Source organism: Canis aureus, chromosome 27 (genome assembly GCF_053574225.1).
Source record: "Canis aureus isolate CA01 chromosome 27, VMU_Caureus_v.1.0, whole genome shotgun sequence".
Lineage (NCBI taxonomy): Eukaryota > Metazoa > Chordata > Mammalia > Carnivora > Canidae > Canis > Canis aureus.
In genome coordinates this window covers 27,283,570-27,308,847 of record NC_135637.1, presented here as the reverse complement: position 1 = coordinate 27,308,847, position 25,278 = coordinate 27,283,570, and the positions used below count along the sequence as shown (strand labels likewise).

Below are 25,278 nucleotides of genomic sequence, written 5' to 3'. Positions count from 1 at the left end.
CGGCGCGTTGCCCGGGAGACGCGTGACGGAAGGTTGCGGGGGGGGGGGGGGGGGCGGGGCGGGAGCGGGGGCGGGACGTGTGCGCGAAGTCTAGGAGGCTGCGGACGCGGCCAGGATTGTCCCTCGGCGGCCGCCGTGGTGCAGCCGGGCGCGTTGCCGTGGAGACGGGCTGCGCGAGACAGGGCGGGCAGCGGCGCGCTGAGCTGACACTACCTCTCGGCTAGGACTCCTGCGGCCCCCGCGTGATCGCGGGGCGGGTAACCGAGTAAGGCCGGGGGTGGGGGGGCGGCTCCAGGGAGCTGAGACGAGGCCGGGCTTTCTCTGAGGACCCGGCACTACTGATTCCTCCCCGCGGGGAGGGACTGTTGCTATGGAAACCAGAGCGCGGGGTAGCCAGGGACGGTGGCGCCCGGATGGTGACAGATCTTCCCTCACCCGGAGACCCTCAGCCGAGGCTTCCGGCGCGGCTGCTTCCTGAACGAACGGGAGAGAGGTAAGCCTGGGGGGGTCTTGACGCCCAACAGACGAGGGAGCGCAGGCCAACGTCAGCTGCGCAGGAAGCCTGGGCGGCTCACCCCTGGATGTGGCTCTTTGCTCTTGTCAACCCGCGGGCTTCGTTGCACGCTTATAAGCCAATATTAATGAACGCCCCGCGGTGCTTGCCGACTTTTCCCACACATAATGAGACCAGAAAGACCAGCTTTCGGACCGTGCTTTGTGACCCTAGACAGGCCCTTTTCTCTCCTCTACTTCACTTTCCCGTGTGTAAAACGAAGATATTAGTTACAGACACCGGCCTATTATGTTTGCTTGAAAACAGAACCAGATGAAGGACGCCAGAGGCTTTATAGACTATAAAACGGTGAAACTAGTCACCACCACCCTCCCCACCCCCCACGCTAAATGTTCTTCAAATCTTTGTGTCATTTCTTGAGGCGATCTTTGCAACTCCCTGGCCCCAAGCCTGAAATAAATCCCTTTATTCTTCCCTCCCATAAAGCTTTACGTTTCAACGTCCCTAACAGCAGTAAGAATAGTTACCATTAAAGAAAAAAAAAAGAAGAGTTACCATTTATAGAGGGCTTCCTCTGTGTCAGGCCCTTTAGTTTACCTGGGTTACCTCATTTCATCCTCAGAAGGTCTTATAAGACAGGCACTATTATTCTTATTTTCCAGCTCTGTTGTGCCTATAATTGCCTTTTTTAAAATATTTATTTATTTATTTATGAGAGTCACAGAGAGAGAGAGAGAGAGGCAGAGACACAGGCAGAGGGAGAAGCAGGCTCCATGCAGGGACCCCGACGTGGGACTCGATCCCGGGTCTCCAGGATCATGCCCTGGATTGAAGGCTTTGCCACCCGGGCTGCCCTACAATTGCCTATTTAATATCTGCCTCTCCCACTAGACTTTGAGCTCTGTGAAAGAAGGGGCCATGACTGTCTACATTTCAATATCTCCAGCCCCTAATACAGAGCCTGAAAAATATTTCTTAACTAGCATGAAAATGTCTCTCTTCCCATTGCTACCCTTACCTTCAAGAGAAATGTCTTCTTTGCTAACTTTTTGTCACTGGGATGGATAGCAGTTTCCTCTATTTCTGTTTCCTACTGGGCACTAATTTTGGGGACCCGCAGTGCACTTTTCTCTGGGCTTTCGGGTGATAAGAATCCATTTTGCGTGATGAACATCCCTTAGCATTTAGGCTTTCAACTGAGTTTTTGGGGGGCTTTTTCTCTGCCCCACATGACCCTTAGAACAAACAACCCCATCTGGCCTTCCTGGGGTGAGCCTTTTGTATTTGACTCTAGGGCATGGGCCGATAGGATTTCCTATGTAGCCTTTGGCCTTGCTTTCCAGCAGCTTAGGAACCACCCTCACCTCCACCAAGCCCTTTCCCCAACCCCAAATTTCAGATGAACAAAGACAGAGAACTCATCCTTTCCAGATCTCTCAGAAGGCAGAGTTATGGCTGTTGGAGTCATTCCTCATTCAATAGATATGTATCAAGCAACTACTTGTACGGACGCAGAACTTAGCATTGGTGATGGAGTAGGAGTAAAGATAGTTATAGCGAATCCCAATAGAACTCACAGATGAATCAAGACAAAAAAAAACACATCTTCAGGAAGTAGTAGGAAGAAGAGCACATAAGACTTAGAAGGCCTGGAGGAACAGGGACTTGATTAAACATAGGGGAGGGGTATGGTTCCAGGAGGTTTCCCTCAGGAAGTGACCCTTGGCTAAGATCCCAAGTCCTCTGCTGAATGGAACAGATCATGATGTCATAGGCTGGTAGGGAAACAGGGTTCTAGGCCAAGAGAGCAGCAAAGATGAAGGCCCTGGACCAGGGAGGACCAGGTGTCCATGTGACACTGTACATGGCTCAGCCTAGCTGAGGTCCTTCAGGACGTAGGAAAAGCTAATAGAAGGGATAGAGATGGGCAGGAGCCAGACCACAAATGGCCTTGACAGCCAAGCTAAGGGGTTCCATCTCATCCTGACAGTGGGCAGCCAGTGAAATATATATATATTTTTTTTTAAGATTTATTTATTTATTCATAGAGAGCGAAGAGAGAGGCAGAGACACAGGCAGAGGGAGAAGCAAGCAGGCTCCATGCAGGAAGCCCGATGTGGGACTCGATCCCGGGTCTCCAGAATCACACCCCGGGCTGCAGGCGGCGCCAAACTGCTGCGCCACCAGGGCTGCCCAGCCAGTGAAATATATTATGCAGGGGAACAGAACTGCTCCTCACTTGTCTCTGCCTGATGAAGACTGCCATTTGGCCTTGAGAAGTGTGCTCTAAATCCAAATACTCCTGTTTCAGTGGAACATATGAAAATGTGCTATTGTTGCAGCTTTGTTCAAGACTGGGAGAATGAAGCGCCTAGGATTTCTTTCTTTTTTTTTTTTTTTTTAAGATTTTACTTATTTATTCATGAGAAACAGAGAGACAGAGAGGTAGAGACACAGGCAGAGGGAGAAGCAGGCTCCATGCAGGGAGCCCGACGTGGGACTTGATCCCCGGTCTCCAGGATCACGCCCTTGGCCGAAGACGGCAGCGCTAAACCGCTGAGCTACTCAGGCTGCCTGGGCCTAGGATTTCTTAGGAGAAAGCAGGGGTGTGCCCCTCCCTGGGGTGCCTGCCACAGCCCTGCTGCACACAGCATCATGCTGGTATAGCTTGTCTACCTGAGGCCCCTCTGTTTCTCTGGGAGCTGCTCTAGTGCCCTTCATGCTGGCCTCCAGGAAGCTTTCAGCCACCCTCTTCCCCAGTCCCTCTCCTTAGAGGCAAAGTGCAAGAGCTTCGTTAATGTAGGACTCTCTAATTTGACATCACTTTCACAGAAGCACAACCTATCTCTTCAGAGGGATGGTTCTTGGAGGGGGGAATCTGAGACCCCCCTTTCTCTTATACCACCAGTGACTTCCAGCACAGTAGGCTCTAGCACCATGTCAGTGCTTCAGAATCTCATGATCTGATTTGAGCATAAAGTCAGAGGAGAAGCAAGAGGCTGCTTGTGGCTCCTCCCACTTAGAGGGAGAAGAGGGCTGTGAACCTAGGCAGAGGGGCCAAGGCCCAGCTGATGGACACCAGTCAGCTTGCTTAGCTAGAGATGTGGAGCCCCTCAAGGGAGGCCTTGAGTTCCAGACTTGTAGATAAGTTCTCTGGGTACTTCTGCTGGGATGGTCAGAGGACTACTTTGGAGATCCAGTATTGACCCATTTATCCATTCCCCAGAAATCCCCTGGAGTTGGCTTTCTGGCCCGGCTGGCCTCCTGCTCTCTTAAATGTTCTCTCCCTCCTTGCAGTTTTCCATGGCATGGCCTAACAGAAAGATGTAGCCTTTGTGCCTCCCTGGCCGCTGACCGCCTGGCCTGATGACAGCACCCCCGTGCACCTTTCCGGTTCAGTTCCGGCAGCCCGTGGTCAGCGGCCTCTCACAGATCACCAGCAGCCTGTATATCAGCAATGGAGTGGCCGCCAACAACAAGCTCATGCTCTCCAGCAACCAGATCACCACGGTCATCAACGTCTCGGTGGAAGTGGTAAACACCTTATACGAGGACATCCAGTACGTACAGGTGCCTGTGGCTGACACACCCATCTCGCGTCTCTGTGACTTCTTTGATCCCATAGCCGACCACATCCACAGTGTAGAGATGAAGCAGGGCCGCACGCTCCTGCACTGCGCCGCTGGTGTGAGCCGCTCAGCTGCCCTCTGCCTGGCCTACCTCATGAAGTACCACGCCATGTCCCTGCTGGATGCCCACACGTGGACCAAGTCATGCCGGCCCATCATCCGACCCAACAGTGGGTTTTGGGAGCAGCTCATCCACTACGAATTCCAGCTGTTTGGCAAGAATACCGTGCACATGGTCAGCTCCCCTATGGGAGTGATCCCTGACATCTATGAGAAGGAGGTCCATTTGATGATTCCACTGTGAGCCATCCTACCAGTCCCCGCACCCAGGTCGGGGGTGCAGATCTGCTGTAGACCCTCCACCACGATCTGAACTTAAACATTCTCCTTTTGTTGGTACAGACAAAACAGATGATGCCTTTTATGAGGGTCAGAAAAAAAAGGAAAGGTGCTGTAGATTTTAACCTTATTATCCATATCTTCAAAGATGAAATTCACTAACTGCCCATTGGTGCAGAGAAGTTTCCAACCCTCTAAGTGACATGTCACGGCTGCTGGCCAGAGGGGAGAGTGAGGCAAGTGTCCGGGTCAAAGTCCAGCACCTTACGCGTTTAGCAAGCCTAGAATCCTGCTGTCCTCCACCAGACCGACTAACCCAGGAATGAATGAGTCAGCCACAATTCCACTTTATTCTTTCAAACCCAAAGCCAGAGCCTTAACCATCATGGTGCCTCCTGTGGTGTTCACAGTAAGTGCCAATCCCCTAGATAAGTGGCCTTTGGGTAGTGCACTGGTCCTGGGGGCCCAGGCCAACCCTGCTTCCACCTTCAACCCACAGGGGCCCAACTCTGGTTTCCTGGATTTGATTTACATATGACATAGTTTTTCAAAGAAAGCATTTCATAGTCATAAAATTTTTAAGAATATATTTGATTTTGAGTACTGTCATACATGGCAAGATCTCAAAGTATCCTTGGCCGTTCCCTGCCAGCTTTTGGGGGGTGGCATTAGTTTCTTCTTAGAGGCACATGTGAAGAGCAGACCTGACATCAGGCTTCAGGGGTTCCCCTCAAAGGTCTCGATTTGGAAAGCCAGAGCTGCAGACCGGAACCTAGCCTTGTCACTTCCTCCCCCATGTGATCAGGACCTCTTGGCACCTCAACTTTCTCATCTGTCCAACCACTGACAGCCCTTTCCTCCCAGCGTTGTCATGAAGATTCAACGATCCCTTAACACGGCGCCTGGCACGTGGTAGGTACTTTATGGTAGCAACTCTCATTACGGATGCTGCTTTGGCCCTGCTGGTCTGGGTCAGTGTGGTCATCCTCATGATTGCATTTCCAAACCATCCGTACACAGCCTTTCACTGTTTACAAAATGCTCTTCATAAAAGTCATCCTGTGTGGGAAAAAAAAAAAAAATGGTCTGAGGTTCTTTCAGACCCTACCTTAGAAGAGGCTTAAACTTCGTAGCCTTTTCCGAGTTCCCATTGTGTTCAATCCACGTGTGATCTTGGTCCTAAAGCAAGGAACACACTTCCAGCTTCCTCTAAAAGGCCTTGTTTAGATTGCTGACCATTAATGTGGGTGCCGGCTAACCACTGGGTCCATGGGGGCACATGCCAAAGGGACAAATGAGTCAGCCCCAGCTATATGCCCTGAAGTCCAGGATTGTTCAAACCTCGTAGGGGCCTAAGGATCTGACTTAAGACCAGTTATTCTAACCCAGAGGTTTTCAGATGAACCTTATATGAGACAGACAAAAGCACAACTGTTCTGTGAATCCAGAGCCCAGTGGAGGCCAAATTTTGCCTTCTCCCTCCAAACCTACCCTACTGCCACTTTCATAAAGGGCATGCCCAGGGGTGCAATTTTAGGGTGAAGAGGAGAAGGAAAATCACTGCTTTGGACTGACTTCTCGTTACACAGGCGAACAAACAGACACACGAACACCAGGGCTGATGTGGCAGGGCCCCCACAAAGCAGTCTTTCTGGAAGAAACCCAGATGGAAAGTTTCTCTTAGAGCCTTTTTAGAGAGAAATTGATTGTGACATATCTTATCTTCATTTAAAAAAATTTTTGAGTTAACATACGATAAAATTAATTATATGTGCAGTTCTGTTTTAACACATCTGTGTAACTACCTCTACAATCAGAACACAGAGCAGTTCCATCATCCAAAAAATCCTCTTATGCCACCACTTTGTAGTCAAACCTTTGCCCTGCCCCCAGCCTGTGGCACATACCAATCTGATCTCTGTTCCTATAGATTTGCCTTTTCTAGAATGTCACATACATAGCATCATAGAGGATGTAACCTCTAAAGGCTTCTTTCAGTATATCTTTGAGTTTCATACATGTTGCTTTTTATAGCTAAGTAGTATTTCATTGTATGGATAACCACAGTTTGTTTTCATATTCACCCACTGAAGGATATTTGCGTTATTCTAATTTTGAATAAAACTGCTACAAACACTTGTTTACAGGTTTTTATGTGAACATAAGTTTTCATTTATCTAGGCTATATACCAACAAATGGGACTGATCAGTTATATGGCAAAGGTTATGTTTAACTTTCTAAAAAAACTGCCAGACTTCCAGAGTGGCTATACTGTTTTGCATTCCACTATAAGAGATCCATTTTTACACTAGTATTTGGTATTTGGTACTGCCAATATTTTTTATTTTAGCCATTCTGATAGGTGTGTGGTATTAGCTCATTGTGGTTTAAATTTACATTTTCCTAATGTTGAATATCTTTTTGTGTGCCTAATTGCCTTCCACATACCTTCTTTTGTGAAGTGTCTATTCTTTTGCCCATTTTAAAATTGGGCTGTTTTCTCACTCTTGAGTGTTGAGAATACTTTATATATTCTGAATACAAGTCCTTTGTCAGATAAAGGTTTGTAAATATTTTTCCCAGTCTAGCTTATCTTTTCATTTCTCCTAGAAGTATCTTTTGCAGAGCAAAGTTTTTAATTTTGATGAAATGCTACTTGCCAATTTTTCCTTTTATGGATTGTTTTTTGGTGTCATGTCTAAGAACTCTGCCTAACCCCAGATCACAGAGATTTACTCCTCTGTTCAGTTTGAGGGTCTAAATTTTTCACTTATTTTTATGGTCCTTTGGTATAAGTTGTGAGGATTTGTTTGAGGTTCATAGTTTTTCATGCAATTGTCTAATGGTTTCAACTACATTTGTTGAAAACTGTCCTTTATTGAGCTACCTTTGCTCCTCTGTGTAGGTCTGTTTTGGACTTTTTATTCCGTGTGATTTCACTTCACCAATACCACACTATCTTGATTACTGTAGCTTTATAATATGTTTTCAAGTCAGACAGTATGAGTCCTCCAATTTTCTTTACAAGAAGTTTTGGGGGGCTATTCTAATTTCTTTGCCTTTCATATTAATTTTAGAACCAACTTGTCTGTATCAACAACAGTAATAAACACCTCCTGGGATTTCCATTGAAAGTGTGTTAAATCTATTGGCCAATTTTGGGGAGAATTGCCATTTTTACTCAGTTGAATCTTCCAATCCATGAATATAGTATGCCTCCCCATTGGTTAGGTCTTGATGTCTTTCATCAGTGTTTTGTGGTTTTCAGCATGTAAATCTTATATATTTTACTGTATTTATACCTAAGTATTTCTTTTGAGGAAGGACATGTGTAAAAAAGTTTTTAATGTTGGCTTCCAGTTGTTCACTGTTGGTGCTATATAGAAACACAGTTGATTTTTGTATTTTGACTTTGTGTCCTGTAACCTTGCTAAGAACATTTTTGTAGATTCCTTTGCAATCTACATGTAGACAGTCTTGTCATGTACAAATAGAAATAGTTTTATTGCTTCCTTTCCATCCTGAATGTCTTTGATTTATTATTTTATTACTTGGCTATGACTTCTAGTACAATGATGAATATGAGTGATGAAACAGACATTCTTTGTTCCTGGTCTTAGGAAGTGTTCAGCCTTTTACCATTAATTATGATGTTAGTTATAGGCTTTTTGTAGTTAAGGAAGCCCTTTGTTAAATTAAGGAAGTTAGGGAGGAAAGTATTGTCTCCCCTTCTACTTACTGAAAGTGATGTAAATTTAAATGTTCTTTAAATGTTTGGTAGAATTCATCAGTGAAACCATCTAGACCTGAAGATTTCTTTTTCAGAAGAATTCAACAACTGGGACGCCTGGGTGGTTCAGTGGTTGTGCGCCTGCCTTTGGCTCAGGACATGATCCTGGAGCCCTGGGATTGAGTCCTGCATTGGGCTCCCTGCATGGAGCCTGCTTCTCCCTCTGCCTATGTCTCTGCCTCTCTCTCTCTCTCTCTCTCTCTCTCTCTCTCTGTCTCTCATGAATAAATAAATAAAATCTTAAAAAAAAAAGAATTCAACAATGAATTCCATTCTTTTAGTCATTAGGACTATTCAAGTTACCTATTTCATCTTGGGTGAGTTTTTGTAGTTTGTGATTTTTCAGGATTAGCTCCATTTCATCCAAGTTGTCAAATTTATGCACAGAGAGTTATTTGTAGTATTCCTTATTATCTTTATTATCTGCAGAGTCCACAGAAATATCACCTTTTTATTCTTCATGCTGATAATTTGTCTTCTCTCTTTATTTCTTTATTAGTCTGGCAAGAGGTTTATCAATTTTTTAAAATCTTTTTAGACAATTACCTACCCTGTTTATTTTCTCTTTTTGTTCTTCCCTTTTCTACTTCATTGATTTCTGTTCTTTATTATTTCCATGGTTCTGCTTATTTCAAATTTATCTTGTTCTCTTTTCTAATTTTATAAGGCAGAAACTTAGATTTTAGACCTGCATCCCACAAATTTGATGTGTTGCATTTTAATTTTTGTTCATTTCAAAATATTTTCCAGTTTCTCTCAAAATATCCTCCTTTACACATGTATTATTTAGAAGTGTATAGTTTAATTTCTAAGTATTGGAAATTTTACAACCATCTCTGTTATTGGTTTCTAATTCCATCATGATCAAAGGACATAAGTTGTATGATTTTATTTCTTTTAAATTTGTTAATGTTTACTTTATCAGATAGGATTTGGTCTATCTTGGTGAATGTTTCATGTGCTCTTGAGGAAAAAAAGGTTATTTTGGATAGAGTGGCTAATAAAAGTCAGTTTATTGATTGATGATGATTGATGGTGGTTTTGATTCTTTCATACTTATCCTAATTTTCTGTTTGTTTTATTGGTTACTAAGAGAAGAGTGTTGAAGTATTTAAAATTGTAGGTTTGTTTACACCTCCTTTCAATTCTATTAATTTTTTCATGTATTTTTAAGCTTTGTTGTTAGGTATATACATATATTTAGGATTATTATGTCTTCATAGTGAATTGATCTTTTTTCAATATGCAATTGTCTCCTTATCCTTAATTTTTTTAAAGATTTTATTTATTTATTCATGAGAGACAGAGAGAGAGGCAGAGTCATAGGCAGAGGGAGAAGCAGGCTCCATGTAGGGAGCCCCATGTGGGACTCGATCCTGGGACTCCAGGATCATGCCCTGAAGACAGACCATTAACCGCTGAGCCACCCAGGCGTCCCCTTCTTAATTTTTTGAAGTCTACTTTGTCAAATATTAATATTTTAATATTAATAATTTTTTAGTTTGTTTTTAGTATTTGCATGACATACCTTTTTACATCCTTTTACTTTGAATCTACTATATTGTTAGATCGAACATGGATTTCTTATGGATGCCATAGATTTGAGTCCTTTTTTTTTTACACATCCAATCTGTCTTTTAATTGGTGTGTTTAGGGATCCCTGGGTGGCGCAGTGGTTTAGCGCCTGCCTTTGGCCCAGGGCGCGATCCTGGAGACCCGGGATCGAATCCCACGTCAGGCTCCCGGTGCATGGAGCCTGCTTCTCCCTCTGCCTGTGTCTCTGCCTCTCTCTCTCTCTCTCTGTGACTATCATAAATAAATAAAAATTTTTAAAAAATTAAAAAAAAAATAATTGGTGTGTTTAGACCGAAATTATCAATATTTGGATCTAGGACTACCATTTTGTTTTCTGTTTGTCTCCTCTGTTTTCCATTTGTTTCCCTTTTCCTGCTGCCTTCTGGATTATTGAATATCTTTAAAGTATTCCATTTTTATTTTATATGGTTGTTTCAGAGGTTATTGAATATTTTAAAAATATACCATTTTGATTTTATATAGTTGTTTCAGAGGTTACACTAGAGAATATATTATATGTATTTAATTTTTCAGAATCTATTTAGAATTAATATCTTAACCACTTCTGATATTCAGTGGATAATGTGTTAGTTTTCTTTTGCTGCTATAACAAATTGCCACAAACTTAATGGCTTAAAACCATACCTATTAATATTTCACAATTTCTGTAGGTCAGAAGTCTGGTTGGGCTTGACTGAATCCTTTGCTGAGAGTCTCACAAAGCCAAAGTCAAAATGTTTCATAAGGCTGAAATCATGTGCATTTTTTTTTTCTTTTTACAGGGAAGCTCTGGTAAGGATTCTGCTTCCAAGCTTATTAAGGTTGTTGACTGAATTCAGTTCCTTGTAGTTGTAGGATAGAGGGCCCCATTTCCTTATTAACTATCAGCTGGAGGCTGGTCCTTTCTCCTAGAAGCTGCCCATATTCCTTCAAATGCTATCCAGGGGGTTGAGTCCTTCTCACACTTTGAATACCTCTGACTTTTCCTTCTGTTGCATCTCTCTAAATCCAGCCAGAGAAATTCTCTGCTTTTAAGGATTCATGTGATTAGGCCTGTCCAATAATCCAGATAATCCTGATTTTAAAGTCCAAAACTTCAATTGATCTGCAAAGTCCCTTGTGTCATATAGAGCAACATTCACTATTTCCAGGAAATACAGCATGGACATCTTTGGAAAGGATGGGTATTCTGCCTATGACAGTTAACTTCTATTGATCTATTTTCAAGTTCACAGACTTGAACTGTCATCTCCATTCTGCTACTAAGGCCATCCAGTATATTTTCAATTTTTGATGAGTGTAATTTCTTAGTTTAAATTTTTCTATTTGGTTATTTTTCTGTATCTTCTATTTTTCTGTATCTTTCTATTTTTATCTTTTCATTTGTAAAGTCTTTTTCTGACTATTCCATCCAGATCATCTCAGTGTTCAGACTTTCTTGGTTCTTTGTATGTAGAGTAATTTGAGATTGTATCCTGAACATTTCGAATATTATGTTATGAGACTCTAGGTGTTGGTTAAATCCTATGGAAAATGATGAGTTTTTGTTTTAGGAGGCAGTTGACCCATTGAGGTTCAGTTCTGATCTGCCTCCTATGGACTGTTAAAAACAACACTATAAGCACAAAATGAAGTCATTTATGCTAAGCCCCAAGCCACCAAATTGAGACTTAATTTAATTATAGTTTTAACTCTACCAGAAATGGAATCTTAAACCAATCAATCAAAAGTTGCCTGATTGGCACTAGTTAGATAATCGGCCTGACAGATCCTTGCTGTCCCCGAAGGAAAAATAACCTTGCAATAACCTACCCACTTTTTTGCCTAAAATAACTTCCTCGTACCTGTTCCTTTCTGCTTATAGAAGTCTTCCATTTTGTATAGCTCCTTGGAGCACCTTTCTCTCTGCTAGATTGGATGCTGCTAGGTTCATGAATCATTGAATAAAGCCAATAAGATCTTTGAAATCTACTCAGTTGAATTTTGGGTTTTAAAAAGGCCATAGTTGGGGATCCCTGGGTGGCGCAGCGGTTTGGCGCCTGCCTTTGGCCCAGGGCGCGATCCTGGAGACCCGGGATCGAATCCCACATCGGGCTCTCGGTGCATGGAGGCTGCTTCTCCCTCTGCCTGTGTCTCTGCCTCTCTCTCTCTGTGTGTGTGTGACTATCATAAATAAATAAAAATTAAAAAAAAAATTTTTTTAATAAATAAATAAAAAGGCCATAGTGGGCAGCCCAGGTGGCTCAGTGGTTTAGCGCCGCCTTCAGCCCAGGGTGTGATCCTGGAGACTCAGGATCGAGTCCCACATTGGGCTCCCTGCATGGAGCCTGCTTCTCCCTCTGCCTGTGTCTCTGCCTCTCTCTCTCTCTCTCTGTCTCTAATAAATAAATAAAATCTTTTTTAAAATAAAATAAAAGGGCCATAGTTCCAATGTGAGTTCAATTTTCAAAACTTTGGCAATGTAGTTTAAATCTGTCCTAAGTTTGTGCCACCCAGGGACCAGTCTGAAATCTGGGTGGACTACCTAGTTTATGAGTCAGACTACCTAGTGTGAAACTCATTGGAATACTGTTGAGTCAGATCCATTCATGGAATCTAGCAGTTCATATGGAAGGAAACATACCACTACCAGCTCTTGACCTAAAATTAAGTCTTAGGTACTTTGCCAGCTGCCACTGCCATTGCCACTGCCGCTGCCTGAGTTTTAACAAGTATCAGGCCTTCCTGGGGGGCAGGGCAAAAGAAGAGAAAAGGGGGGAAATAAAAAGGGTTTCCCTTACTTTGTCCTAAAGTGGCCCTCCTTCTTACTCTTCAGACCAGGAGGACAGGGCTTTTTGGAGTTTTTTTCTTCCATGCCCAGGCACAGTTCCAGGAGTCACACTGCCTTTGAGACTAGGCCAGGAGATACAGGAACAAAAAACAAAACAGGAAGCTCACCGCCAGATTGTTTATATTTCAAGTTCTGATTCCCTTTCCCAAACCACCTGCTACCATTTCGTTTTCAGAGTCTTCAGAGAGCTGCTCCATCCGGTCCAGTGTTTTTAGTTGCATTTGGGGCAAGGACAGATGATGCTCACTCTACCTTACTCAGAACTGGAACCCTAAGAAGTTTATTTTTAAAAATATATGCCCATTTGTAGAAAAAGGAAAACAAATATGGTCCATCTATAATACTATCTTGAAGCAATAACCAAGTCCACATTTTGGTACACTGTGTACATTTACTTCCATGTATTTTCTTCATAGTTGAGGAGATATAATTTTGGATCCTCCTTTTTAAATCATTCTTTTTAATTTTCAGAATTGGTTGTGGTAGGACCAAGATTTCATATCCTAAGCGGAAGAGGTGGAGATTGAGGGCTCTTGAGAGTGCCCAAGTCCTTTTCCCAAATAGTTCACTCTGTTCTTTCAGACTCTGTAGAGTGGCCCTTTAGTCAAACAACCTAGGAAAGTAGGTCATATTGAAGCTTTAACATAATCCTGTAATAGGGGAAGAATGAAATGATCCTCACAGCCCAACACCCTGTCTTGGAGCAGGAATTCCAGGTCACTGTGATTTTATGAGCCTTTCACTTTCCCACTTTCAAAGTCCAGAATTTCTTTCTTTCTTTATGATGAATTAAACGAATTAAATTTGGCTTGAGAGTTTCTGTGAGGTTCATAATACCCTGTCAGGTAAATAGTGACACGCTAGCGGCCCTGGGGACTTCCCTGAACAGCCTCTGTAAGATGGTGATCTCCTTACAAACCCCAGGGACAGGTCGCTCTTGACCCTAGAGTACACAGTCCTGCTTACCTGTACCTGGGACGTTTCATCCAAAAGCCCTAGGAACCCATCAGCCTTCATCTCTGGACTTAGAACCAGTATCACTTACGAAGCTTGAGAGGGAGCTGAGAGGTGGGTTTTCATCCTGCTTTGTGACTTCAGTCAGACCCTGGAGTTTTTCTGGAATTCTGTCTGCTGTGTAAACGAGAGTCACAATGGCATCTGTGATGACCCTAAGAATGTCACAATGGCCCAGCAGTTTAGCACCCCCTTCAGCCCAGGACGTGATCCTGGAGACACGGGATCGAGTCCCACATCGGGCTCTCTGCATGGAGCCTGCTTCTCCCTCTGCCTGTGTCTCTGCCTCTCTCTCTCTCTCTCTCATAAATAAATAAATAAAATCTTTTTTTTAATAAATAAAATCTTTTTTAAAAAAGTCACAATGGCATCTGTGGTAAGCCAAGAATGTGTCCCACAGACCTCCAATTACAGAAAGTAAAACTGACCAAAGGCCATGTGAAATCTATGGGCATGTTTATGCTGAGGCGAGACCTCCCTCAGACTCCTTCTAGCTAGTTCCTGAGCACAGCAGGGGTGCTAAGGCAGACCCACTCCTGGGAGACTTGGAGCTTGTCCCGTTGGCTTCTTTGGCTTAGGGACGCTGAACCTTCCTTGGAGTGCAGTGTGGTCAGGACCGCTTCTCCCAGCCTTGCTCTCCTCTCTCCTCCACTCAGACTCTGGCTCACATCATGGTCTGATAGCTCTCCCAGCCTTTCCCGTCCGCTTCCCATTTTCTCTCACAAATGTTTGCCCTCATAAAACCCTTGCACTTTTCCTTCCATCTTGGTGCCTGCGTCTCAGAGGACCTAGAGTAAGCCACCATGCTGCCCACCTCCCGGAGGTGCCAACAGACACCCAAGAGCAGAAAGCTTTTGACACATGTAAAAGCCTCTTGCCACAAATGTTTCTAGATGTCCCCTTGGCAAAACATTTGTAATGCTTTTCCCCTGAAAAAAAAATATTTGCAGACTGAGCTAGGTGGGGATACCCGGCTGGCAACTTCTGTGGCAGATGCTCCTGGGCCAGACCCTACAGGTCCCCATAACTTCACAGCTGGCTCTGTTCTCTAGAGCAGAGCATGGAGCAAGAAATGGCAGGATCCCAAGAATTAGGAGATGAAGTCCTAGCCCTGCTGCTCCCCCCTTTGCATCAGATTTTTGCTATGGCCTGAATATTTGAAATTCATATGCTGAAAACCTAATGCCCAAGATGATGGTATTAGGAGGTAGGGACTTTGGGAGATAATGAGGTCATGAGAGTGTACCCATCATGAATTGGATTAGTGTTCTAAAAGAGGCCCCAGAGAGCACATTGCCCCATCTGCCATGTAAGGATACAAAAAAGTGACCCAGAAGAGGCCCCATGCCCCATCATGCTGGCACCCTGAGCTCCAGAACTGGAAGAAATAAATTTCTGTTGTTTAGGGCAGCCCCAGTGGCTTACCGGTTTAGCGCTGCCTTCAGCCTCGGGTGTGATCCAGCAGACCCGGGATCGAGTTCCACGTCGGGCTCCCTGCATGGAGCCTGCTTCTCCCTCTACCTATGTCTCTCTGCCTCTCTGTCTCTGTGTCTCAAATAAATAAATAAATAAATAAATAAATAAACAAACAAACAAACAAACAAACCTTAAAAAAATTTCTGTTGTTTGTAAGCCAGCCGGCCAGCCTACGGCATTTTGTTATAGCAGCCTGAACAGACGAAGATCTTCATCTTGGTGACTAAGATCTTCATCTTGGTTCCTCCTCCTCTTTGGGCTCCTTATATGTATGACAAGGATTAAACTAGATTTGTGGCTTTCAAACAGGGCTTGTGGGAAATTTGGTAGATGTGCTTCAGTGGTGAGGGGTTTCCTGGTTTAGCTAAGGTGCTTCAGCTTCAGCTTGTTTGATATTGGGTTCCAACATAAAATGCATGGACAGGGTTCTCACACCAAACAAAGTTACACACAAAGCGAAATGCCCAGTCCAGGCAGCAGGTACTCCGGCACTGGAATCTACCCAGTTGGGATGCTGGCAGTGATTAGAGGAGGGAGGGGCACATGATGGTTGTGGCTGTCAGGAGGGGGCAGGAGAAGGCCTAGATACTAGAGGGTTCCATCAGGCACAGGGAGCAAGGGTGGCCTCGTATAGCTGAAGAATCATGGGGAATGGGCTTGGAGATCTCAGAGCATCCAGGGCTTCAAATACCAGACCAAGGAGCCCAGACTTTCTCTTGTCTGCAAGTGAGAAAAAGAGAAAGCAGCCTCCGGCCCTCTCTGAGCAAACATTTGCCAAGTGCCCGCTGTGGGCAGGACCCCACAGCAGAGGTGCGGCCAACAAAATCCCACCTGGAGCAGGAGGCCCCATGGCCCCAAGCTGTGTGCCCCTCAATCATTCAACAAACATTCACTGATGTGGCCAGCCTGAGCTAACTTCAAAGATCCCCTCCTCTTGGTATTCATGCCCTTAGGATAGTCAAAGTTGGAGGGCCCATACTGGATAGGATTGACCCATCTCAGAGAAATGACAGTACTAGAATTACATAATAAATGAAGATGTTAGAGAAATGAGTGTGACTTTTGAAATTGGGTCACAAAGGACATTGTGGCTCTTTGCTTTTTTTCTCACTCACTTTGATAGAGGCCAACTACCATGTCATGAGGACACTCAAGATGCCCTATGGAAAGGCCCATGTGGCAAGGAACCGAGGCCTCCTGCCAACAGCCATGTGTATGACCCATCTCTTGGAAGTGGACCTTCCAGCCCCAGTCAAGCCTTCCTACGACTACAGCCGTGGGTGACATCCAGAACTATTCCACTAGGCCACTCCCGAATACCTAATGCACAGGAACTGTGAGATTCTCATGCATGTTGCTTTAAGGTGTAATATTTGGGGATAGTTTGTTACCCCAAATCTATACAACTGCTGGTACTCTGTGTTGTGCCCACAACACTGTCCCCATTGTCCTCTGGACCTATACTACCTCTTCCCTGATCTCGCTACCTCCAGTCTATTTCCCCTCCATGTCAGATCCAGACCAAACTAAAAGGCCACTATCAAGAAACATTTATTGAACATCATGGCTCGCTCGCCTGCTCAAAATCTCCCATGGCTCTCCACTGTGTTTTGTGTTCTTTCCAGGAAGTATTGGCAAATGAGCAGGGGCAGTACGATGGTGGAGCTTCTGGCATCCCTGAGCTGATTTGGGAACAGAGCAGAGAGCAAGAAGAGTCCTTGTTTGCTCTGGCCCCTGGAATGACAATCCAAGGGCCCCCTGGGGAGGTAGGGAGGGGCCCCCTTGCAGCTGGGGCTAAGACAAGGCAGGAGCTTTGTTCTGAATCCACAGTGGCAGGATGCCCAGCACAGACCCAGCCTCCCCAGCTTCCTCCAAAGCCGGGCAAGAGGGTGAGAGCTGGGGCATCCCTCCCACTGTGCTCTTAGAGCAAGTCCTGGGGGACTCTCAATGTGGATGGAAGGCTGGGTAGGAGGGAAGTGGCTAGTATGAAAAGCTTTTGGGGGAAGCCGAGGAACCCCTTGGGGTTTCTGTTGTTAGTCTGCTGACATTTCTTGAGGACCTATTAGGTTTCAGGCACTATTGCTAAGCACTTGCCATACGTTAGCCCACTGCAGCCCCCCAGAGCTAGACAGGGTTAGGTTCTCTACTGCTGTGCCCACTGAACACACAGAGGCACAGGAGGAGAAGGCCCTTGCCTGGGGTCACACAGCTTAGACACGCCGGGGGTTTGAACCCAGGTCCGACTCCCTGTTCTTGACTAGTATTCTCTTCCACCCACTCTACCCATGCCAGGTACTGTGCTGGTGTTGGTGAGACAACGGTGAGCAGGACAGCTGCCTTGACCCTTCCAGAGCCCGGTCTGGCTCTGGTCGACTAGTTCTGACAATGGGATGTGCTCAGCGCCCTGCCTGAAGTGTGGGGGGTTGGGATGACCTTTCGCTGCGATTCTCTTGGAGCAGGGCAGTGGTAAGGGTAGGAAAGAGCTTCCCAAGGAAAGTGACGTCTGTTATCCTGAAGAGGCTTCCCAGCAAGGACTGGGTACAAAGATTGAGGCTCGGAGAGGCGGAGTGACTTGCCTGAGACAACTAGTAAAAGGCAGAGCCTTAAGAGACAGTGGCCTGCGTGGGAATCACCTGCTAAGCCCTTCCCACCAGTGATTCCAGCAATGCCCACTCCTGGTGACGCTGTGGCACCAAGAGAGGCCAAACAGGTCACACTGTGAGAAAGGATATAAGCCCAGCCCAGGGGGAATCTCCTCAATACTGGATAGCTCTAAGTCTGGTGACAAGCCAGCACCCAGGTCAAGCATGACTCCAATTCACCCTGCCCTCCCCTACAACCACCAAGGGCTGGCTTTGATCGGACAGGGCTTGGGGGCAGTGGGGCAGGCTCACCCTTCAGCCAAGTATTCCATGGGGGCCCAGGAACCAGGACGCAGGTGTGAGAGGGAGGCTCCTGCTATGGCAATGAGCTCCCTTGAAAGAGAAAGGGTCCTGAGTACTGTGAGGCCCTGCACCCAGAGACATCTAATCTGTCCTGTCTGGCCAGGCCTCAGAGTGGAGGTTGGAAATGCCCAGGCTGCACAGGGACAGAGCTGGGCCAGCGGCATCTCTGAGTCACAGGCAGGGTGGGTAGTGAGTGACTCAGCCTGAGCCCACTTCCCCTCTGAAAGGCCAGCCTGGGTGGAGACCAGGGCCAGGAAACCCTGCGCCTGTCCTTCGTGGGCCGGGTGCCTGAAGGAAGGTGGTGAGGATGGAAGGTGGAGCCCGAGGAGAAGAGAAGCAAGATAGGAGCCAGGTGAGGCCGCAGGGGCCAGATCTTGAGGGTCCTGTGGTCTGGGGCAGGAAGTTCTGTTTTGTCCCCAGAGCAGTATAGAGCCCCAGAAGCTGTGTGTTTTAGAAAGAGAATTCCAGAGCTGTGTGGAAGGTGGAGTGGAGAAACCAGAGCAGAGCAGGGAGGAAGCCACCGCCACCATGCAGAAAATGAGCAATGGCAGCCCGGCCAGTGGAGGGACTTTAGAGAAGGGGACCCAGACAGGGCATGATGGGCAAGGGAGGATGTCCTGGTTTCTGGGGGAGCAGCTAGCGGCCAGGGGGCCCTGAGCTCTCCCTGTATTTCCTTGGCTGTAACCCTGAGGAATGACACAGGTATACAAGCAAAAATAGTTTATTTGAGGATGGAAGACCCAAAATTGGGGGGCCCAAGGGTGAGGCTACAGCAGCTGCCTGGAGTTGGCACAGATGACCCCACTCCCCAGGGGATCCCAGCAACAAAGAAGCCCTTCCTGGGGCCCCCTAGCTGCCTCCCCCACTTCCTGGAGGAAGGATTGTGCAATCGCCAAGAATCATCGTCGTCATCAGAACATGGTGAGGTTTTCAAAGTTTGGCCAGCAATTTTTGGAGTAGTAGTTGATGCTAATCATAATAATCAGTCCGACAAGCACAGTGATTGTGCCAGGTCTGGACCCACCATCCAGTGGTGAGTGAGGTCTGTGAGGAGAGGCAGGCAGGGACAGTAAATGGTTCTCTCTGGGAGGCAGAGCCTCCAAGGTGGCCTTTCCAGAAGGCCCCTCTCTCTCCCTTGGCTCCAGTGGCTGCCGGCTCTCTACTTTTCCCATGGCTACTGGCCAACGTTGGATTCAGGCTAGGGTCCGTCCCAGGGAACCCAGGTGTTCCCCTAGGTCTCAAAGACCTTTGCCAGTCTGGTCCCTCCGCCAGGGGTGCCGGCGGGCAGCCCAGGAGGCCACGAACTCGCAGTTGTGGTAAAGGAACATTCCTGAAAGGGTGAGTGCAATGCCCACGTAGCTGAGAGCACTGAGGCGGCTGCCAAATAGGAGTCGGGACAGGACGAGGTTGCCCACGACAGTGAGGTTGCCCAGGACATGGACGGTGAGGGCAGAGGTGAGAGCCAGCAGAGAGAAGCTGGCCAAATTGTAGAGCACGGACAGGAGGCAGCTGAGCAGGATGCAGGCCCAGAGGTGGGAGTTGGTGGGAGTGGGCGGGGGTGCCACTCCGGCCTCCAGCACCAGGGCCGCACCCGCCAGCAGGCAGAAGCTGGGCAGCGAGGTGGCGTACAGCAGGGTCACCGCGTCCAGCCTCTCCTCCTGCAACAGGGCACCTGCAACCAGGACAGCAGCCATCAGCACCCAGAGGGAGACAACCCCCGCCACCTGGCCGACCCGGCGTGGGCTCCGGGGCCCAGCACCCAGGAAGCCTGCCTCAACCCCTCCGCAGAATTACTGGCTCCTGCTCCATAACACGAAAGCCAAGACTCCTGTCACATCACCTGGACTGTGACCTGTGCTTAACCTCTGTATCACCTGCAACGTTGGGTGAGAACACCTAATACGTAGCATTGTTGTAAATATTAAAGTAGATGACACTTAGAAAGCCTCTATAAGGTGAGTGCTAAATGTAAAAAGGTAAATAAAAGGCAGCCCCGTGGCTCAGCAGTTTAATGCCACCTGCAGCCCAGGGCATGATCCTGGAAACCCGGGATCAAGTCCCACATCAGGCTCCCTGCATGGAGCCTGCTTCTCCCTGTGCTTGTGTCTCTGCCTCTCCCTATCTGTGTCTCTCATGAATAAATAAATAAAATCTTAAAAAAAAAAGGTAAATAAATAAGCCGGTTATCATCCACTTCAAACCACCTTCGACATGCTGAAATAGTCATCTGCTTGTGATAGCCAAATGATCAATAAACACAAAAGTGGTCCCCCCCCCAAAGTCTTCGGGGGCTCCCCAGGCCCTGGAGAAAAATCTCTTTGGTTCTTAACCAGCTCGGAAGGCCCTGTGCCAAGTGACCCTGACCCACCTTTCTTGTTCTCAGGCCTTACTCACCCACCCGCTACCCCACCCTGCAGCTCCCACCACCATAGGGCAGACAGACCAGCAGAAGGTCAGCTCTGCCAGTTACTAGAAGAAAAAAAAAAGTTTTATAATAATAAATTGGAGTCAAATGGCAGGTTCATTCTTTGCTTCATTCACTTATGACCCCTGGGATGATGGGAGAACAAGAAAGTCATTGTTTGCACTTGGCTGTCACTCACTGTTTATAACTGATCTGCAGCATCTTTTGCTACTAACACGAAGGCTGCTTGTCAAGATGAATCCAGGACTAAGAGGAAGCCTTTTAGTTTTGCATGGAAAGAGGATCCTACCAGCTTGCAGATGTGTGTGTGCGTGTGTGTGTGCGTGCTTAGACATATTATGACACAGCTGTTCACAAAGGAAGCAATGCCCATCTTCAAAGTCAGACAGCGCTCCAGTGAAACGATAGTATCTGCACCCTGGTGATGCTGTTTTGGGGCCCTCTCCAAGCTTTAGTGGAGAGAGATGAGTAATTGATCCAGGCCCCCTCCCAGGGCTCTTGGAGCCTCTGTGCATTTTCTGACACACGATTTCCAAAGAGCCACAGGGGTGCTTACTCATAGGCCAGGAGAGGAAAACCGTATTTCTCTCTCGGTTTCATTTTGATGTTTTGGCTTTGTTCTCTAGGCAACAGTCCCTCTAGCTCAAGCATTTCTAGAAATGAACAGATAATTGGAATGCCTCCTGCTCGTTCACTCCAAATTTAGCACTATTACAAGCAGCATGTGGCTTATACATTAGAGGTCCCATCACGGGAAGGTGTTTAGGTGAATTTCGCCCACCATGAGGCAGCCAGGCAGGAGGGTCCTAACCTCCCCACCACCCCAGCCCCTTCTGCACAGTCTGCATCCCACCCAGCCCTCTGCCTCCCCTTCCGGCCCTCCAGGGAAAGAGCAGTGATCCTCTGCCACAGGCCACTTACTCCATTTCCTGTCCCCCTAATGATCCCTACCCTGCCAGCCCCACCAAACCCTCTAGTTCAACCTCTCCTCCTCTAAGGGCAATTTTGTTTCAGCATCTGAAAGCACCCAGGCTTCTGCCCCTACAGACAAAGGTTCTCTAGACCCTCTGTTCCGCCGACTGCTGGCTTGTTCCATCTTTCTTTGCTCCCGCACTAGCTGTGTAATATCACGCATGTCAGCCTGTGTCCTCATATGTGACAACACCCCCCGCCACAGGAGGGTGCAAGGTGCTGAGCTCAGGGCCTGGTGCCCAGTGGCAACCGCTCACCACGGCAGCTGTCATGATCCTCCCTGCCGCTCCTGCTGGCTGACATCCGTGCCCTAGCAAGGCCTGCTTCCCACTCCCAGAATGCCCTCTCCTCTGGTCTCCCCAGGAAGAAGAAACTGCCCACCCCGCCCCCACACCTGTGCCCACCTTGATTCTAGAACTTTTCTCCCACCAGTGTAGTCTCTGCCTCTGAGTGCATCTTGCCACCAGCCTGAGAGCTCAGGCAGAGATCAGGTCAGGCTGCTCTCGGATGCAGGTGGGTAAAGCTGAAAGCAAGTTCAGCAAGCTGGCACCTCACTTCCCACCCTTTCTGTGAGTGTAGCCCCACTGTGGGCCTGCAAGTGGCCCAGGTGGGAAAGAAGCTACTGGTCCTGCCCTCGGCTGCCTGGGTAATCCTCTTCCTGGACTCTCATCCCTACCCTCTCGAGTCTGCTCTCAGAAAAGGAGCTGGTACCTGCCGTTTACACTCTAGTCTGAAAATGCACCCCTGGAAGTAGAAACCTCCTCTTATCAAAACCCCATCTCACTTCCTGGCTCCAGTCTGTTCCTCCCCATCTCTGCCAGGCTCCCATCTCGACTGGTGGGGCCTCCAGCCTCCTAAGCTCCCTCCTTAGCATCCACGGCATCCACGTAGCCTAACCAGCTTGCCACTTCTGCCATCAGAGCCGTTAACAACCCAACCACTTAAGGGGAGTACCTGCCTGCGCCAGGCTTCAGGACAGGTGCTGGGGACGTGGAGATGCCGAAAGCCATTCATGCCCTCTCAGAGCTCCTATCTGGTGGGATGCAGATAGGTAACCAAGTGGCTACAATACAGGACATTCAGAGCTGTGACGGGAAGCAGAGGGTGCAGTAGGAGCCTGGAGGAAGCACCCAACCCACGTCAAGGGCCAGGTGCTTGACACTTGGGAGAGAAGGAGGTAGCTGGCAGAAGCCAAGAAAGAGACCAAGACCAGGCACCTGCTGTGCCTGAGGCCTGGGTGAGAAGCAGGCGTGCTGTAGGCCTGGGGTGGGGGTGGGGGGCAAGAGGTCAGGTTTCCCACTGCCGACTTAGGCCCAGAGCTCTGGCCCAAGCTCAGCCACCAGCTCTCATGTAACTAGAGGGCAAAAATAGAACAGAGCTTTGGTCCTGTCTCAGGGCCCAGGAGGATGGGGACAGGGCCTCTGAGTCCTGGCTCTGAAGATGCCAGGACAGGCCTGAGCTCTAACTTCCACCTTCCCTTTCCTGCAGGCTGCCCCCAACCCCAGCCTAGCATCCTTGGAGCCCCTCCTCCTCCCAGGCCTGGGTCACAGATCTCGGACCTGGAAGGGCGAGAGAGCAAGAGGCCCCTGGAACTCCATCAACTCCAAACCTCCTCCTCTGAACACACACAGGGAGACTAAGACCCAGATAAGACCCAAGGTTGACCAGCAGGTATGAACAAAGGCGTGGCTGGATCCCAGGCCTCTCCACACCAACTGGGCACCCTGCCCTCCCCCACATCTCCCTTAGGTTGAGGCGGGGGGAGTGGGGGCACTGTGACTCAGATGCCCCTTCGTAAGACAGAGAGGAAGGCATCTTCTACCCTCAGTGATTTAGCAGGGTCTCAACCTGGAGCTTCCACATCACCTTCTGCCCAGAGCCCCCCTGTCTCATTTCTTTAGAGGTCAGGTGGGGCAAATTCATGAACTCTAGGTCTCAGTTCCTTGGACCATCAAATGAGAATGAAGGTTGTGGTTGCCATGGCAATTCAAGGTCAACACCCAGCATAGGGCCTGTTACACTGCAGCTCCCAGTAAATATCAGCCCTTCTCCAGACTTAACCAAACCCTTCACCTTCCAAATCCCAGCTCAAGGTCCCTCCCTCTTTCTCTCTCTTGGGTTCCCATGATCTGGTGTTCCTGTGGGTCCAGAGCCTTACACCACATCACATGGACAGCATGGAGTCTGACTGCCTGGGTTCAGGTCTTGCCTCTGCTGCTCAAGGCCACATGACCTAGGGCAAGTCTCTCTACCTGTCAATGGGGACAGTATAGTGACTTCCTTCATCAGAGCAGTATAGAGATGCAACAAGATAAGCGGTTTGACAAAACATGAGACAGAGATCAATGGCAACTACTAAATATTGGTTGGGGTCTAGAGCCTAAGTTTGGGGCCCGGAATTCTCTGCCCTTTCTGAGCCTCCATTTCTGCCTCTTCCAAAGTCATGGACCTCCGTTTCTTCATTTAGAAAATGGGATAATAGCCATACTCTTCACAGGGACATCCAGGCCACACGCCTTCCCCAATCCCCACATTCTCAGCCAGTGACCCAGGCACTCACTCTGCTGAATGGACTTGAGGCCACGGAGGCAGGTAGCAGCCAGCAGGAAGCCACAGCCAGCAGGAGGTGTCCGGAGCTCCCCAGCCAGGCTGCAGGCAGCCCCCAGGCAGAGTGGACCCATGGCGGCAAATTGTAGCGGGTGGTGGCGACGGCCGAGCAGCAAGGCCGACAGGGCCAGTGTGATCAGTGGTGTGGTAGTGGTGGCCAGCTGTGCCAGGTCCAGGGGCACCGCGCTCAGGCCCACGTTACCACAGGCCATCGAGGTGCCGAAGGTGAGGCTGAGCAGCAGCACTTGGCGGCGAGTACGGCTGGGCATGGGGCGCTGTGCCCCCCAGTGGCATGCCAGTGCTGCTGCCAGCATGTGCAGTGCTGAGAGCAGCAGGGGCCGACCGAAGCCATGCACGGTGAAGATCCACTTGTTGAGGCTCGACATGCTGGCTCCCGCTAGCAGCCACACCAGTGCTGCCACTGCCACCCGGGCCCGGCCAGGCTGCCCAAGGGTCCGGGGGGTGTCAGGGGGCCACTCAGGGGACCCAGCCACCCGAGCACCACTAGCCACTGCCACTGCCTCGGCTGAGGTCATCCTGCCGTCATGGTGCTCCAGCGGGCAGCGACACATCCGTACCAGTGGGTCTGGGGCAGGAGGACGGCTCCCCAGTGACCAGCTCTGGGCCACCAGAGTCCCCCTGTGGGCCAGGCCGGATCCCAGTTCCCCAGATCCTGGGGCCCGCCTCAGACAGGTGAGGGCACTGCTTCTGTGGCAGGCCTGTGCCAGCCAAGGTCCAGGAGCTATGCCGTGTCCCTGGCTCAGCCAGGGCAGAACCCAGGCCGCGCTGCTGGGTGCCGGGCTCTCCGGGGCTCAAGCCTGGCCTAGGAGGCTGCGGGCACCTCTGCCCAGGCCCAGGTGAAGTCCCCACTCTCCTTCCCGCTTTTAAGCCCCTCCAAGATGAGATGGAGTCTTCGTTCCTTGTTCTCTTCGGTCCAGACCCCGCGACCTACTGCTTGCTTCGGCCGGGCCCAGGCCTGGCAGGGCGATCGCGGCACCAGCTCCCGGGGTGTCCGGCGGTGTCCGGTGGTCGCGGCTCGGCCGTGCGCTCAGGCCCGGCGCCAGCTGACACCCGCCCCGCGCTCGCCGGTGCCAGGCGGCGAGCTGGGCTCGGCTAGGTTCCGGCGGGGCCTGCGCTCCGGCTGCGGCTCCGGCTGCGGCT

The 25,278-nt window shown here is 48.6% G+C and overlaps 2 protein-coding genes across 7 annotated transcripts; one reads left to right on the top strand and one right to left on the bottom strand.

Moving 5' to 3' along the window:
- Positions 1–155: 155 nt before the first annotated feature.
- DUSP18 (dual specificity phosphatase 18) lies at positions 156–20,531 on the top strand. 6 transcript variants are annotated; one of them, XR_013365858.1, is made up of 3 exons: positions 156–493; positions 3,812–4,891; positions 19,781–20,531. XR_013365858.1 is itself a non-coding variant. In XM_077874340.1 (2 exons), exon 2 carries the CDS (start codon positions 3,881–3,883, stop codon positions 4,445–4,447), a length of 567 nt encoding a protein of 188 aa, XP_077730466.1. In that variant the 5' UTR covers positions 156–493; positions 3,812–3,880; the 3' UTR covers positions 4,448–6,618. The 6 variants fall into 6 exon arrangements, 1 of the variants encoding a protein (XP_077730466.1); XR_013365857.1 differs by lacking the exon at positions 19,781–20,531 and adding an exon at positions 17,461–17,612; XR_013365856.1 differs by lacking the exon at positions 19,781–20,531 and adding an exon at positions 16,292–16,727.
- Positions 18,819–25,278, bottom strand: SLC35E4 (solute carrier family 35 member E4). Its single transcript, XM_077874338.1, has 2 exons — positions 24,071–25,278; positions 18,819–19,785 (listed from the first exon to the last, which is right to left on the bottom strand). The coding sequence occupies exons 1-2, from the start codon at positions 24,687–24,689 to the stop codon at positions 19,352–19,354; spliced, it is 1,053 nt and encodes a 350-aa protein (XP_077730464.1). The 5' UTR covers positions 24,690–25,278; the 3' UTR covers positions 18,819–19,351.

Excerpts from the sequence above, each read along its gene's own strand:
- DUSP18 (XM_077874340.1), top strand. The coding sequence starts at position 3,881 with ATGACAGCACCCCCGTGCACCTTTCCGGTTCAGTTCCGGCAGCCCGTG.
- SLC35E4 (XM_077874338.1), bottom strand. The coding sequence starts at position 24,689 with ATGTGTCGCTGCCCGCTGGAGCACCATGACGGCAGGATGACCTCAGCC. Across the intron at positions 19,786-24,070 it reads CCTCAAGTCCATTCAGCAGA|GTGCCCTGTTGCAGGAGGAG; the intron begins GTGAGTGCCTGG and ends TCCTGGTTGCAG.